This window comes from Thalassophryne amazonica, chromosome 7 (assembly GCF_902500255.1).
Source record: "Thalassophryne amazonica chromosome 7, fThaAma1.1, whole genome shotgun sequence".
Taxonomy (NCBI): domain Eukaryota; kingdom Metazoa; phylum Chordata; class Actinopteri; order Batrachoidiformes; family Batrachoididae; genus Thalassophryne; species Thalassophryne amazonica.
The window spans coordinates 39,343,150-39,358,185 of NC_047109.1; the positions used below are offsets into that span (position 1 = coordinate 39,343,150).

General features: G+C 39.6%; 1 protein-coding gene across 2 annotated transcripts in view; it reads right to left on the bottom strand.

Annotated features, from left to right (window-relative positions):
* Positions 1 to 7,484: 7,484 nt before the first annotated feature.
* LOC117513814 (polycomb protein SCMH1) overlaps positions 7,485 to 15,036 on the bottom strand; it is a 100,805-nt gene continuing 93,253 nt past the window's right edge. For both annotated transcript variants that reach the window (XM_034174043.1, XM_034174044.1), the window contains 3 exons: positions 13,678 to 13,809; positions 11,769 to 11,902; positions 7,485 to 7,860 (listed from right to left, as the gene is read on the bottom strand). In XM_034174043.1, coding sequence (XP_034029934.1) covers positions 7,741 to 7,860; positions 11,769 to 11,902; positions 13,678 to 13,809 — 386 coding nt within the window. In that variant the 3' untranslated portion in view covers positions 7,485 to 7,740. The remainder of the gene's footprint in view (positions 7,861 to 11,768; positions 11,903 to 13,677; positions 13,810 to 15,036) is intronic.

Consider the following 15,036-nt stretch of genomic DNA (forward strand, 5'->3'; position numbering starts at 1 on the left):
ACATGGAGGACATCATGTCAGAAAGACCAACCAAATTAACTAAACAAATTTAGAAAACTCACCCGCTGCCCCGACTGGGTTATTGGTAAAGAGTCCCACCCCACTAAACTCAAGAAAAAGCTAACTAACTGCCCCCTAGTCTTCGTGCAGTCTGGCGGGAGGTTTTTAATCACCAGTGACCCTAAAGGCTACTGTACCAGTGGGGCTGTGAGCTCCTGCACATGCAGCCACCCACAGGATCCCACGGACGTGAACCCGAGCCGATGAAAGGGGAGAGGGGATAGGGAAGCTCTACCCACTTCTCTGCCACCTACAAAAAAAAAAAAAAAACACCACGAGCCACCTAATGTGACCCGCTGATAAACCTAACAGGGGAGGACTCCCACCAGACTAAACCCAGTACTAGGCCCAGATGTGAGCTTCTAACCAAAGTAGCACAAAAGAAAAATGCTAACTGCTCTCAACCCCAACTGGCCCAAACAAATTTCCCCATACAAAACTAGCTATCAAAGAAACCTACTGAAACTACAGCAAACAAAGTTAATTACAAAGTAGGTCAAACAAGGCCAAACTACAAATGCAAAACCACAAAATAAACAAACTAACCAAAATTTAACCCAAGTATTAAGTTAAATTAACTTAATATTAGTGTAACAGGCCTGGCTCAACGGCAAGTCACAACCCAAACAAAACTAACTGTGGGGAAATAACTCAAGAGGTTCAGGCCAATTAAAATGGTTTATTTGACAAACAATAAAATGCAACATAAATACAAGGTATGCAAATGTGAGTAAGAATCAGTGGTGTATGCAGTGCATGAATGCGAGTGAATATGTGGTGCGAATGTGTTGGCATGTGAAAACCAAAAGTAACTGGAACGAAAGATGAACTGAAGACAAACCAAATGGGTTACTTGGTGGGGAGAGAGCAGAGAGAGTGAATAAGCACAGCACGAACAATTTAAGAGCACAGCACAGGTGCCACCACTCAAGCAGCCCCACCCCTGCCTGCCGTGGGGAGCCTCCCACAACAGGCAGGGGAGGGCCGTGACAGTCCAATGTGAGTAGTCAGATCGCATCAGAGCATCGGGCCGTACAGTGTGAGAACATAAATCGTGCACTCTGAACTTTTACACCCTGCGGTTTTATCGTACAGTTTGAGCTGGAGCCGAGTACGATTAAAAATATCATAGTGTCTGCCCATCTTAAGATGTGACCACTTCTTCCTCTCCTTAAATATTTGGTCATACAGTCAACAAGCAACGACGGCTCAGGCTTTGAAATGAAAGAACGCGACAAGCTCATTTCAAGCGATATGTAACTTCAAAATCCTATATACGAGGTCTATTAGAAAAGTATCCGACCTTATTATTTTTTTCAAAAACCATATGGATTTGAATCACGTGTGATTACATCAGACATGCTTGAACCCTCGTGGGCATGCCAGAGTTTTTTCACACCTGTCTGTTACGTCATTCGCCTGTGGGCAGTCTTTGAGTGAGGAGTCGTCCACCCGCTCGTCGATTTTTTTCATTGTTTAGGAATGGCTCAGAGACTGTTGCTTTGTTTGATAAAAATTTTTTCAAAACTGTAAGGCACAACTGAGTGGACACCATTCAATAAATTCAGCTGGTTTTTCGGGGGTCGCGGCAGGAAAAACACCTCCGTTGGAAATCTTAACGGGCAAGTTGGAACATGCCCAAGCTGTTAAACAATTTCTCAGTTACTCACTTGTTGAAAGCCATTAAAAGCCGCCTGAATTCTACAAATGGTTTTCAACACGGAGGTATTTTTCCTGTCGCGGTGCACAGATTTGCCGAGTCGTCACGGAAACGACTCGGCGAATTTGCGCGTACGTCTTTCATTAAAAAAATGTCCTTAAACAGTGGAATGTCCGCATAAATTCCTCATGCCGGCCTCTTCTGAATCTTCTCTGTTCTCTCACGATGTCCTGGGTGAATTAAGCCTTAAATTAGGATGTTTTCAGCTCGAAACAGGCCGACAACAGCGCCTGGAAGCGCTGCAGGACGTCCCGCTCCGTGGGAAGTCCTTACACCGACAGAAACACCCCATAATCTCTCATCAGCAGAAAGTTAGAAATTATAGCAAAGGCAATACATATGAAGCATTATGAGATTTATTAGCATGGTTAGCATTGCACAGAATCACTCAACACTTTTTGGATTGATCTGGTGCATCCAGGTTGATTAGATGTTAATGAATCTATCCTCATTGTTTTCTGCTGTGGTCCCTTGGTGATATCATGTATTGTTTTTGAGTAGTGTTACCAACGAGAGAGGATGAACTCTTATTTACTCACTGTATTTTACAAAGTATGCGTCTAAGCCTTTCCAAAGCTGAGGACAATGGTCGAAAGATCAACCAGAGCAAAACCATGGTCCTTAAAAAGTCACATCTCTTTCTCCCTTAGTGCCTAAACATGCCCAAAAGGAGTCGCATATGAGCCCGTTTCTGCAGAGGATACAGCATTTCCCTGCTATAACTCGACACCTGAGGCACAGAGCTGACAGCCGCTTCGCTCTCAGTTACGGTTCATCTGTAATGCTGCAAAACCTTCCACACAAGCTGAAAGAGTCCCACCGCTTTGTGCGGCGAATGACTGTTAAGATGACTCAGGGGGGACGCTCACGGTGTAGTGAATAAACATCGGGGGAGGATTTCCCAAACACTCTTCTACAAAGATGCTCAGATTTACCCTCAGTCACGTTGGTGAAAATCATCGGGTTCAGGCCGTGTTGTTGTCAGCACAGACGCGTTCTCTCGGTTTCACTACAAGGATGTGGTTACGATTACTGTCTCCTGCTTGGCTGCTCTGGTAGTTACAAGTAATTCTCTCCCACAGGCTGAACAGCCCACTCACGTACTGACAGCACACTGAGAAACCATCAACTGTAGGACCACAATATAAAACGGAGTGTTTCCATCGTGGACTGACAGCAGTGGAATAAATCTGAAACAAACATGATGGAACAACAACAAGAAAGATGACGTGTTATTCATATGGTCCATAAATATCACTGAGAACGTCATGCTGAGTGCACCAGATGGACGTGGAGGCACACTGCAATGCATGTTGGATTCTCAAGGAGACATGACAAAATACACTGGAATGTGCTGCCCTCTGTAGGTAGAAAATTGCAAAACAGAGAGCCCTCTCTGAATTGCTTTTTCTAACATGAATTTCTAATTAATACCTTAACTAGATTTTAATGTAATTGAAGTGACTTTTGCAAGCCACACAATGCCAAACGATACTCCGTAGCCAGAGATATATGATGAAACCGTCATCCTTCCATTAATAAGCAAATAAGAGATTCTGCCCAGCAAGAGTGCAAAGAGGATATAACCACAGATAGTTTAAAAAAAAGGGTGGACAAAAATTAAAACATGGTTTTTATAATAAGGTTATTATTATTACTTTTTTAATTGGTGCTGATGGCTCTGTTATCCATAGGATGACTCACTGGGATGAGTGCTCAAACATCTCAAAAACCAAAAAGTCCAGTTAGTCGGGGAAACTTGTAGTCATATTGTATATTTATTGAACACTGTTAAGTATGATAGGCCTCTGTGAAAATGTAATGATAATAATAATAATAATAATATCATATAAAAATGAAAAAAAGTACAAACAACAAACACAAGGCATTGTAAACAACATCCAAAATAACTAAACATTTCATCATGGCAGTATTTTCTGAACATTTTTTTTCCATTTCATAAAACATAATGTCTCTTATTAATGTTGTGTTTGCAAAAATCACGTCTCAAATGGAGACATTAATCAGAAACACTCCCAACTATTGGGATGAATGTAGTGCTTTTGTTTTAAAAATCCCTCTTTTAGGTTTTTCTTTCTTTTTAACATATCCAACACAGCAAATGCAAAAGTCAAAAAATACAAATTCCGTCGAGAGTAGAAAACATGAAATGTACAGAATAAATGTAACGTAATAAAAGCAGGGCCATAAAAAGACCTTTTATTGTTACAATGGCCAGGACTCTTCAAGTTCTAATGAAATGTACACTGGGGTAAAAAAAAAAAAGTATTTAGTCAGTCCCTGATTGTGCAAATTCTCCTACTTAGAAAGATGAGAGAGGTCTGTAATTTTCATCATAGGTACACGTCAATTATGAGAGACAAAATGAGAAAAAAAATCCAGAAAATCACATTGTAGGATTTTTTAAAGAATTTATTTGTAAATTATGGTGGAAAATAAGTATTTGGTCACCCACAAACAAGCAAGATTTCTGGCTCTCACAGACCTTTAAGTTCTTCTTTGAGAAGCTGTCCACACCTGTCCACAGCCTCAAACAGTCAGACTCCAAACTCAACCATGGCCAAGACCAAAGAGCTGTCAAAGGACACCAGGAAGAAAATTGTAGACCTGCACCAGGCTGGGAAGAGTGAATCTACAAGAGTCAAGCAGGTTGGTGTGAATAAATCAACTGTGGGAGCAATTGTAAGAAAATGGAAGACACACAAGACCACTGATAATCTCCCTCGATCTGGGGCTCCATGCAAGATGTCATCCCGTGAGGTCAAAATGATCATGAGAACGGTGAACAAAAATCCCAGAACGAAACGGAGGGACCCGATGAAGGACCTGCAGAGAGCTGAGACCAAAGTAACAAAGGCTACACACTACGCAGAGAGGGACTCAAATCCTGTAGTGCCAGGCGTGTCCCCCTGCTTAAGTCAGTACGTGTCCAGGCTCATCTGAAGTTTGCCAGAGAGCATATGGATGATCCAGAAGAGGATTGGGAGAATATCATGTGGTCAGATGAAACCAAAATAGAACTTTTTAGTAAAAACTCAACTAGTGATGCTTGGAGGAAGAAGAATGCTGAGTTGCATTCCAAGAACACCATATCTACTGAGAAGCATGGGGGTGGAAACATCATGCTTTGGGGCTGTTTTCCTGCAAAGGGGACAGGACAACTGATCTGTGTTAAGGGAAGAATGAACGTGGCCATGTATCATGAGATTTTAAGCCAAAACCTCCTTCCATCAGTGACAGCATTGAAGACGTAATGTGGCAGGGTCTTCCAGCATGACAATGATCGCAAACACACCACTCAGGCAACGAAGGAGTGGCTCCGTAAAAAGCATTTCAAGGTCCTGGAGTGGCCAAGCCAGTCTAGACGTCAACCCCTATCGAAAATTTGCTGAGGGAGTTGAACGTCCATGTTGCCCAGCGACAGCCCCAAAACATCACTGCTCTAGAGGAGAGCTGCATGGAGGAACGGGCCAAAATACCAGCTACAGTGTGTGCAAACCTGGTGAAGACTTAAAGGAAACGTTTGACCTCTGTCATTGCCAGCAAAGATTATGTTACAAAGTATTTAGTTGAACTTTTCTTATTGATCAAATACTTATTTTCCACCATAATTTACAAACAAATTCTTTAAAGATCCTACAATGTGATTTTCTGGATGTTTTTTTTTTTCTCATTTTGTCTCTCATAACTGAAGTGTACCTATGATGAAAATTACAGACCTCTCTCATCTTTCTAAGTAGGAGAACTTGCACAATCAGGGACTGACTAAATACTTTTTTACCTCACTGTAAGTAATGTGACAAACAGTTGGGTTTTCTACATATCCCATGTTGCCTTAGGGCTGGATTGTGCTACACAAACAGTACTCATTGGATGAGGCCTGGAAATACCAGTGACGATGGAAGCTGCTACATGAGATGCCAGTTTAAGTCCTACAGAGGATTTGCACTGATGGCCATCAAGCGTTCCATGACTAAAGGTGCACTGACACGAACATGCCTGAGACTCACGCATGAATGTCGTTGTGATGATCCCACCGTGTTCACAGCTGGACACCGTTCTTTGTTCTACCGGCTGCCACGCGCTTTGTGCTGGACACTGCATATATAAAATAATTATTTCATGGCAGATTAAAATTTTTTTCTGCAAACTGGCCATTGAAAACGGCTCCAATCACTTCCTGAATCACAGAGGAGGCTGCAGAACACCTAACAAGCTACAGAAAGCCGTCTAAAAAGGTAATTATTTGTCTTGTTTACATTGTCATGGCTTGATAAAACATTTGCGTGTTCTTTCCTTCTTGTGTGCAGCTGTTAAACTATGTTTAGAACAGATTTAACTTCTTGTTATAATCCTTCAAACGAGCTGCGCTCTGATGACGTCTGCTGACGTCACCACTTGCTCTGTTCACTTCTTGTTTACTCCACTTGGCGAGCTGCACGTTGTGTTGGAGATTAGATCACGCCACATAGCATGACATTTGTGCGTGAAAGATTTTTTTAACATTTCAAAATTCTCTGTGCGCAATAGCACGCACTGGCACCCCTCTGGTGTCCTGTCTGCACCCGTTCAAGACGAATTTACTCTGCAGCACGACACAGGTCGTGATGTGTCGTGAAGCAAAGGCATGCGTGTGTCAGTGGGCCTTAAGCACTTCCGCTTTCTGCTAAAATGACTCAAACAGAAAGGACTATTTATTAGATTGTTTTCCCAAAGGATTAGGAGAGCTGAAAAAGAAGGAATTTTAGCTGTGAAAAATGACAATGACCCTGACTGATCACGAAAGCCTTAATGTTCATGTTAAGGTACTGATTTTTGCTTTAATCATTCCAACATCATTGTGGTACAAAGTGCACTTCCACATGACCTATAATCATTCAGCTCATCTGAATGATTATAACGAGATGTTAAATCTATGATAAACATACTTTTACAGCTGCTCATAAGAAGGAATGAACACGCAACTGTATTACCAATCTATTACAATCTAAACATTACAAATAATTACCTTTTAGATGGTTTCAAATGCTTTCTCCACCTCATGAAGCGCAAGAAAGAGAGAAAAAGAAAAGCTGCAGATGAAATGGTCCTCTGTGAATATGGGAAACGATTAGAGCTGTTTTCAACAGAAAATGATTAAACCGGTATGAAATAATTATTTTATATATGCAGCGTCCAGCGCACAAAGGATGGCATCCAGTGGAACAAAGCATGGCATCCAGCTGGGAACACAGTGGGTGGCACTGTCACGACGAAGTGCATGAGAGTGCAGAGCCAAAATGTGTGCAAGTATCAAGGCACCTTTACTTTTCTCAGCCTGAGCTGAAAATTCCACACACCTTGGTCATTGCAGGAAGATTTTCCATTCATGACATTTGTAAATGTTCCAAAACAATATTCTCTACAAGAATTTAAAAACTTTTTTTTTTTTTTTACAACAAATAAATATAAATATTAAACAACAGGGATGGACAAATAAAACATTGAAAAATGTTTGTGAAATGCCACACTTTATTGTAAAGGCCAAATTTAGTAAATATACTGTACTGGGATTATTTAAATTGGGTTTTATTTCCAAGTTTATTTAGGGATACTGAGGCGATCTCCCAAGTTTTTTTGAAATGTATACAACATGTTAGAATTTACTGTAAAATATAATAAATTATATAATAATAATAATAATAATAATAATAGAATAATAAATTTCACCAGGCCTTGATGGTGTGCTGACAGTGCAAAAGAACTCCTCCCATTAATACATATGACTGAAATTCCCTCAGCAGCAATAGCTGTGAGGAAATCATTGGAAAAATGGCACAAAAAAAAAAAAAACACGAGCGTGGGCGTCACGTGCAAATCCTCTATAAAGAATACACTTTATACTGACCCCTACATCAGGGAGGCACATTGCAATGCCGTTCGTTGGAAAGCTGATGACATCAAACCCGTTTCAGCTTGTCGATGTGGAAGGTTAGTTTGAGGGCGGGGCCAAGCTTCAAACCCATATACTTCATCATCATGTCACTACGAAGCAACAAAAGTGCTTTGCCATCAATCTCCTGTCACAGAGGAAGAACAATTAAAACATTAGTCCTGTTACATGCAGCAACAAGAGAGTTAAACTTTGTAAAGTGAGCAGATATAATTACAATCCCAATTCCAATGAAGTTGGGATGTTGTGTAAAATGTAAATAAAAACAGAATATAATGATTTGCAAATCCTCCTCAACCTATATTCAATTAAATACACCACAAAGACAAGATATTTAATGTTCAAACTGATAGGCGTTTTTGTTTGTGCAAATATTTGCTCATTTTGAAATGGATGCCTGCAACATATTTCAAAAAAGCTCAGACAGGGGCAACAAAAGACTGGAAAAGTTGATGAATGCTCAAAGAACACCTGTTTGGAACATTCCACAGGTGAACAGGTTAACTGGAAACAAGTGAATGTCATGATTGGGTGTAAAAGCAGCATCCCCAAAAGGCTCAGCCGTTCACAAGCAAAGATGGGGTGAGGATCACCACTTTGTGAACAACTGCGTGAAAAAAATAGTCCAACAGTTTAAGAACAATGTTTCTCAACGTTCAATTGCAAGGAATTTAGGGACTCCATCATCTACAGTCCATAATATAATCAGAAGATTCAGAGAATCTGGAGAACTTTCTACATGTAAGCAGCAAGGCCGAAAACCAACACTGAATGCCCGTGACCTTTGATCCCTCAGGCGGCACTGGATTAAAAACTGACATCGTGTAAAGGATCTTACCGCGTGGTCTCAGGAAAACTTCAGAAAACCACTGTCAGTTAACACAGTTCATCACTACATCTACAAGTGCAAGTTGAAACTCTACCATGCAAAGCGAAAGCCATACATCAGCAACATCCAGAAACGCCGTTGCCTTCTCTGGGCCTGAGCTCTTTTGAAATGGACAGACGCAAAGTGGAAAAGTGTGCTGTGGTCTGATGAGTCCACATTTCAAATTGTTTTTGGAAATCATGGACGTCGTGTCCTTCGGACAAAAGAGGAAGAAGACCATCCAGACTGTTGCCAGCGCAAAGTTCAAAAGCCAGCATCTGTGATGGTATGGGGGTGTGTTAGTGCCCATGGCATGGGTAACTTACACATCTGTGATGGCACCATCAAAACTGAAAGGTACATCCAGGTTTTGGAGCAACACATGCTGCCATCCAAGCAACGTCTTTTTCAGGGACGTCCCTGCTTATTTCAGCAAGACAATGCCAAGCCACATTCTGCACATGTTACAACAGCGTGGCTTTGTAGGAAGAGTGCGGGTACTAGACTGGCCTGCCTGCAATCCAGCCCTGTCACCCATTGGTAGGGATGTGGTACTTTTTTTTTTGGTAACGACTGAATTCCATTGGTAGGAACGGGTATCTGTTCATGTAAAATCAAACGGCACCATGTTTAGGGACTTAAAGGCACCATTATGCTTGAGAGAGTGGGACAGTGGACAATTTTACATGCTGAACATGAATGCAGCACACAAAGCATAATAATGTCAGAAGCGGCAGCCGCTGGTTCATAAACAAAGCAGCACGGCTGACAGAAAGCGCTTGAAAGTATGGCTCCACTTCTCTGAATGCGATGCGAATTATGTTCGCTGCAATATCTGTGATGCAAAATGCAAGGCTAGCTGTGGAAATACATCTAATCTGAGGAAGCACCTGGTTAAGCACAAGATATTTCTCAACGCTGAACAGAGCACAATTTTTGACTGCCTGCTGTGAGTCAGATCAGCTCCTAAATTCCGCACTGCTAGCGATTCGTCATCTGCAGCCAGCATCGCTGGAGAAGATATGCTTACAACTGCTTCATCATCATCGTCTGCTGCAGGTAAGAAACGCTAAAGCGTAGTGTTTAGATGATGTTAGCATATGTGGAGTGGGCTCAGCTCTTGCCCAAAAAAGTAGATATGCTTGCTTAAAAAAAAAAAAAAAAAAACTGCACAAGGAACGACGTAACACTACAGTAAATGTAGTTCATTGCAAGAAAATACACTTTTATTTATTTTTAGTCTAGCCCCTTTTGTTTTTAATTTGTGCAATTTAAATAGAAACACTGCTTAAGTGTAGTTAAGAGTTTCTATGTTCAAGAAATTGTGAAACAATTGCCTTGTTACAAGACAAAATTTCATGTTGTTTTGACACATTTGTTAAAGTTTATACTTTCAGAAATAAATCTGTTCAACTGTAATTTTTTGAGATTTTACTTCAAATACAATGCATAAAAGTAGCAGAAATTGGCACCGTTGCGTACCAGCATCGATTCCCAGGTACCGGGTATCTGTACCGTATCGGTTCAAATGTGAAAGGTACCCATCCCTACCCATTGATGTGTGGTGTATTGTGAAGCACAAAATACGACAATGGAGACCCCAGACATCAAGCAAGAACAGGAAAGAATTCCACCTATACAGTGTCCTCAGTTTCCAAACGCTTATTGAGTGTTGTTAGAAGAAAAGGTGATGTAACACAATGGTCAGCATACCACTGTCCAAGCTGTTTTGAAACGTGTTGCAGGCATCCATTTCAAAATTAGCAAATATTTGCACAAAAACAATAAAGTTTATCAGTTTGAACATTAAATATTTTGTCTTTGTGGTGTATTCAATTGAATATAGGTTGAAGAAGACTTGCAAATCATTGCATTCTGTTTTTATTTACATTTCACACAACGTCCCAACTTCACTGGAATTTGGGTTGTAGATTTACATTAATTAGCCCGTTCTTCTGTTCAATAATGCAGTGTTTGCATTATAAAGAATGTGTCAAATTCATTTAGTTTCTTTTTTGCATGAAGTAGCAGCACCAATTTCAAAAATAAATCAGACTTATAGGCTGATGCAATATATGTTTTTTCCTCTTCATGTTGCATTTTTGGACAGATAGGACTCATAATTTGGTGCAACTTGTGCTCTAGAAAATTCTGTACCAATTCTGAACATAACATCTCTTAAAATGCATTGTTATGTTTTCGCTGCTGGAATAGTTTAAGTAAATTAGCACCCTAAATGGCATATTTCTGTTATCCAATGTGTGTCACCGTAATGTACTGTACATTCTGAATAAAAAGTCTATACTATTAAGCAGTCATCCACATTAATATGCAAAAAAGGGGGAATAAATGCTACAATCTAATTAGCTCATGGACTTCTCAGGGATTACCAGTGGTTTGAGTAACAAGTTTGAAAATATAAAATTATATGTATTATCAACCTATAACAAACAAGGATTTGTACCAAGTTACATGAAATTCCTACTAAAAGTGTGAGAAGTGTTGATTTCAGAACTATTTTTGGGAAGGATGGATGGACAGGTGGACATCGCCACGACATAATCCCCCTTTCAGGCCTTCGGCCAGTGGGGGATAAGAACTGCATCTTTTGCAGAATGAACCCACTTCAAGCTTTTGAAAAGTGTTCACACATCGGTCAATGTTAACAGTGTTACCGCGTTCCAAAAATTCTGTGAGGATGATGCCATAGCAGTCCCAAATAATGGTCATCAAGGCTTTTCCTGATGCTGATTTTTTTTTTCCGTGTTCTAACACTCATTTGTCAATGACTGTCCACAGGTGCACGACACTCCTCCAAGAGGAATTAAAAAAACAGCACAATATTTCAAATGCACGTCCATATACTTCAGCGGTTTTTACTTACTGTGCAAGTGTCACATCCAAGGCAATTTTGCGCATGTTTGAAATTGCAGGCAAAACCATTTGGTGTGGTGACAGTCAATAACTGAAGTATTATTCTCATATCAATTTCATTTTGGGATCTTGTTGAAATAATTGCAATGGAGGCAGAACTTTCAGCAGCCCCTCATACATGAATTATGTTCACAATAAGATGTTGAAATGCAAATGCACCTTGCTGACACAGTACACCAAATACTATGGACAGTATAAATGTCAGCAAATCAGTCTTGCAAGATAATACATACATGTTTTCTGAAAAGGTCTGCATGTGGGGCCAACACTGGGTCAATGTCTCGGATATACTGCATGACATCCTGTACCGTCCACAGGTTGGGGTCCTGACCGCTGGGTCTGGGGCTTTCTCGGAGATTGCCTGAACCTGAGGGGACACGAAGACCAGCTCATACACTCATTCATTAGGCATTTCCTCTGAATAATTAAATGTTATGTTCCTGAAATTCTTCTCCACAAATGCACCAACTGATTACACCCTTAGCAAACAACAGCAGTCAGGTTAGGTCTAGGAGCATGCTGTGCATTTCTACAACCACCACACTATGGAACTGCCTGTTGATTATTTTTTCATTAATCTATCAATTTTTTTCATTTAATTATTATTTTTATTACTCAATTAATAGAACCAAAAAAATTATTCAAATCATATTTTAAAAATTTGTCATTTATATTTCATTATTCCACCATCTTGTCTTTATAACAAACAAAAAAACTAGAAGCACTCAGAGTGCAAACCTCCGCCAAGGCCATAGGGTCACTGACCCTAAAGAGATTCCCTACTTGGCACAGTGATCTATTCAACAATTCAGTGTTACAACCAAAACTATGATACATACACTTTTCTTTCCTGTATATTTGACATCCTTGACCATGAAAACATCCCACTAGAACTTGGAATCACTTTTATGTCTTTATTAGTTCAAACGTTATTGTATGAAAACGATTTTTCGGTAATGGGGGTTTTCTTCTGGATCTAGCTCCATAACATTTGAAGCTACATCAAATCTGATGACACCTTACTGAATCAGTACAGATTCAGCTACAATTTGGTGTTAGTTGTGCATCTCTAGCTTCATTTGTCACCTCACACTGACACATATTCTATTTTCCCTATATTTTTGCATATTCTAGATCACCAGATCTGGAATCCGGATCCGATCATCACCAAACATTTGACTATGTCACACCCTAATTTTTTTCAAGCCTTTCTGCCTTGTTCTTGTGGATTTAGAAACTAGAAGGTCAAAATTCCCCCTATCCCGCAATGGTGAAGAATCCTTTAAAAAATTCCTGGATCCGGATCGTGATCCAGATCACCACTAAAATTTAATCACTTGTTCCTCTTGTCATGTCCAACCACTCCACAAAATTTCATCAAAATCTGTTCAAAACTTCTTGCGTTATCCTGCTGACAGACAGACAAACAAACGAAAACATAACCTCCTTGGCGGAGGTAAAAAAAAAAGAAAAAAAAAAGAAAAGTATGCACTTTTGGATATTACTCCCCAACAAAAACAGCCCAGTGTGAACTGGTAATCTGTCTTTTCCAGCCTCTCTAAGATAAAATTAATGCAACAGCTTGTTTCATTCAATTAAAAGTAATGTAGAGCATTGTCTATTAGTCTGGTAGTTTTATACATAAAATAAATAAGAGGCTTCTGTATGATTTTCTGTCTATAGTCACTTTTTGTTTGGCTGCGCCCTCTCCACAGCATGTGTCATGGAGGAACAAAACAAATGTTTCACATCACACTGTGAATATTATTTTCTACCTGCAAATGCATGTGTTATGTGTGGCATGGGGCATGCTGCAAACTAGGCAGGGCCAAGATCGATGAGAATTCAATTTTTTGTAAATGCTGAATGTTGTGACAAGGCAACTGCCAATCCAAGTGAAGGCAGTGTTATGATTTATGATATATATTTTTATTAAAGTTAATGCTTAAACTGTAGAATAACAAACCTCAATTACACTTCATCAGAAAGGTTTGATAATGAAATGTTAGGAATAAATGTTAGGAATGATGTGAGCCCCCCCCCAAAAAAAAATCCATTATCGGTTGGGCTCTAATCACAGCTGTACAAACTGTGAACTGCGTGGACAGTGACGATGATTCCTGTGCCAGTGTCTCTTCTTACATGTAAAGTTGTTGTAATGTAACAGCTTGGAGGGACACCCGAGTCCAACAGTTTGTCCTGCTGACTTTGGAGAAAGGTGACCCTTCTTTAAGTGCTCTGATGCAGAAATGTTGTTCTCCATGATGGACTCACCTAAGACACAAACAGTGGAGTCATCAGTAAGAAATACTTAAATAAAAACAGAGGCCACAAGCCAAAACTAGCAATAAAAAAGCAACAAATTTAATGAAACACATTGTACAATATTTCTTTAGGTTGTGTTCTGTTTGTCTGCAAGAGGTGAAGGCCTTTTTAAAGACAGGACATTACCCCCAGTTTTAAATCTCTTCAAATATTCTATTACCTTAATTAAAATGTAAAGAACTTGACAGTTGTTTGAAGGATTAACCCCGTACTGCAGCAGTTAATACTACTTGCTCTTTAGTCATGAGCCCCCTTTATTTTACTACCTTCTTATTATATTATACAGCCCAGAGCAGTGCATTATTAAAATTAAATGTGGAGCAATATTGGAGTGAACAGGCACTGATCTTAAATAAATATGGCGCACTTCAGTGGAAGACTTACACATACTGACTCACCACAACACAAAGTGAATATGGCTAAAAAACACATCTGGTATAGTGCCAATGGAAGAACTATATTTACATTACAATAAATCACGTTTTTACAATTCCAACAGTGGTGATAAACAATCGAGACTCTCTGAACAAATGAAAAAACTGTGCATAGTGCATCTTTTGTCTGTTGCATCACCAGTTACATGTTGTTCCTAGTGCAGTGGAACAGAGAAGGATTTTCATTCAAGAAAACAGATCAAATCATGGCTGGAGTTTTTTGTACAGCTTCTGGCAACCATAGTTGGAATTTCACATTTTCAAGAAAAGGCATGGTTTCATTTCAATTTCATTGTGATGGTGTACAAAAAAGCGTCATTGCCCAACAATATAGTTGTGTTCAAAATAATAGCAGTGTGTATAAAAAAGGGAGTAAGGCTCAAAATCTTTATAATAGTTTTTATTTCCACACACACAAATGCATTGGGAACACTGCATATTTTATTCCAAATCAAAACATAGAGAAAAACTTAAATTGTTGTCCTGCATTTCTCTGAAAATCTGAGTAAAATGGGTTGTTCCAGACACTTCAGTAGAACAGCATACTTTGATTAAAAAGTTGATTGAAGAGGAGAAAATGTATTAAAAAAAATGCAGAAAATGACAGGCTGTTCAGCTAAAATGATCTCAAAGGGTTTAAAATGGCAACAAAACATTAAAATTGTAGAAGAAAGCAGAAAACCACCATGCAAAGGCATCGAAGAACTGCCAGAATGGCAAAGACTTAGCCAATGATCAGCTC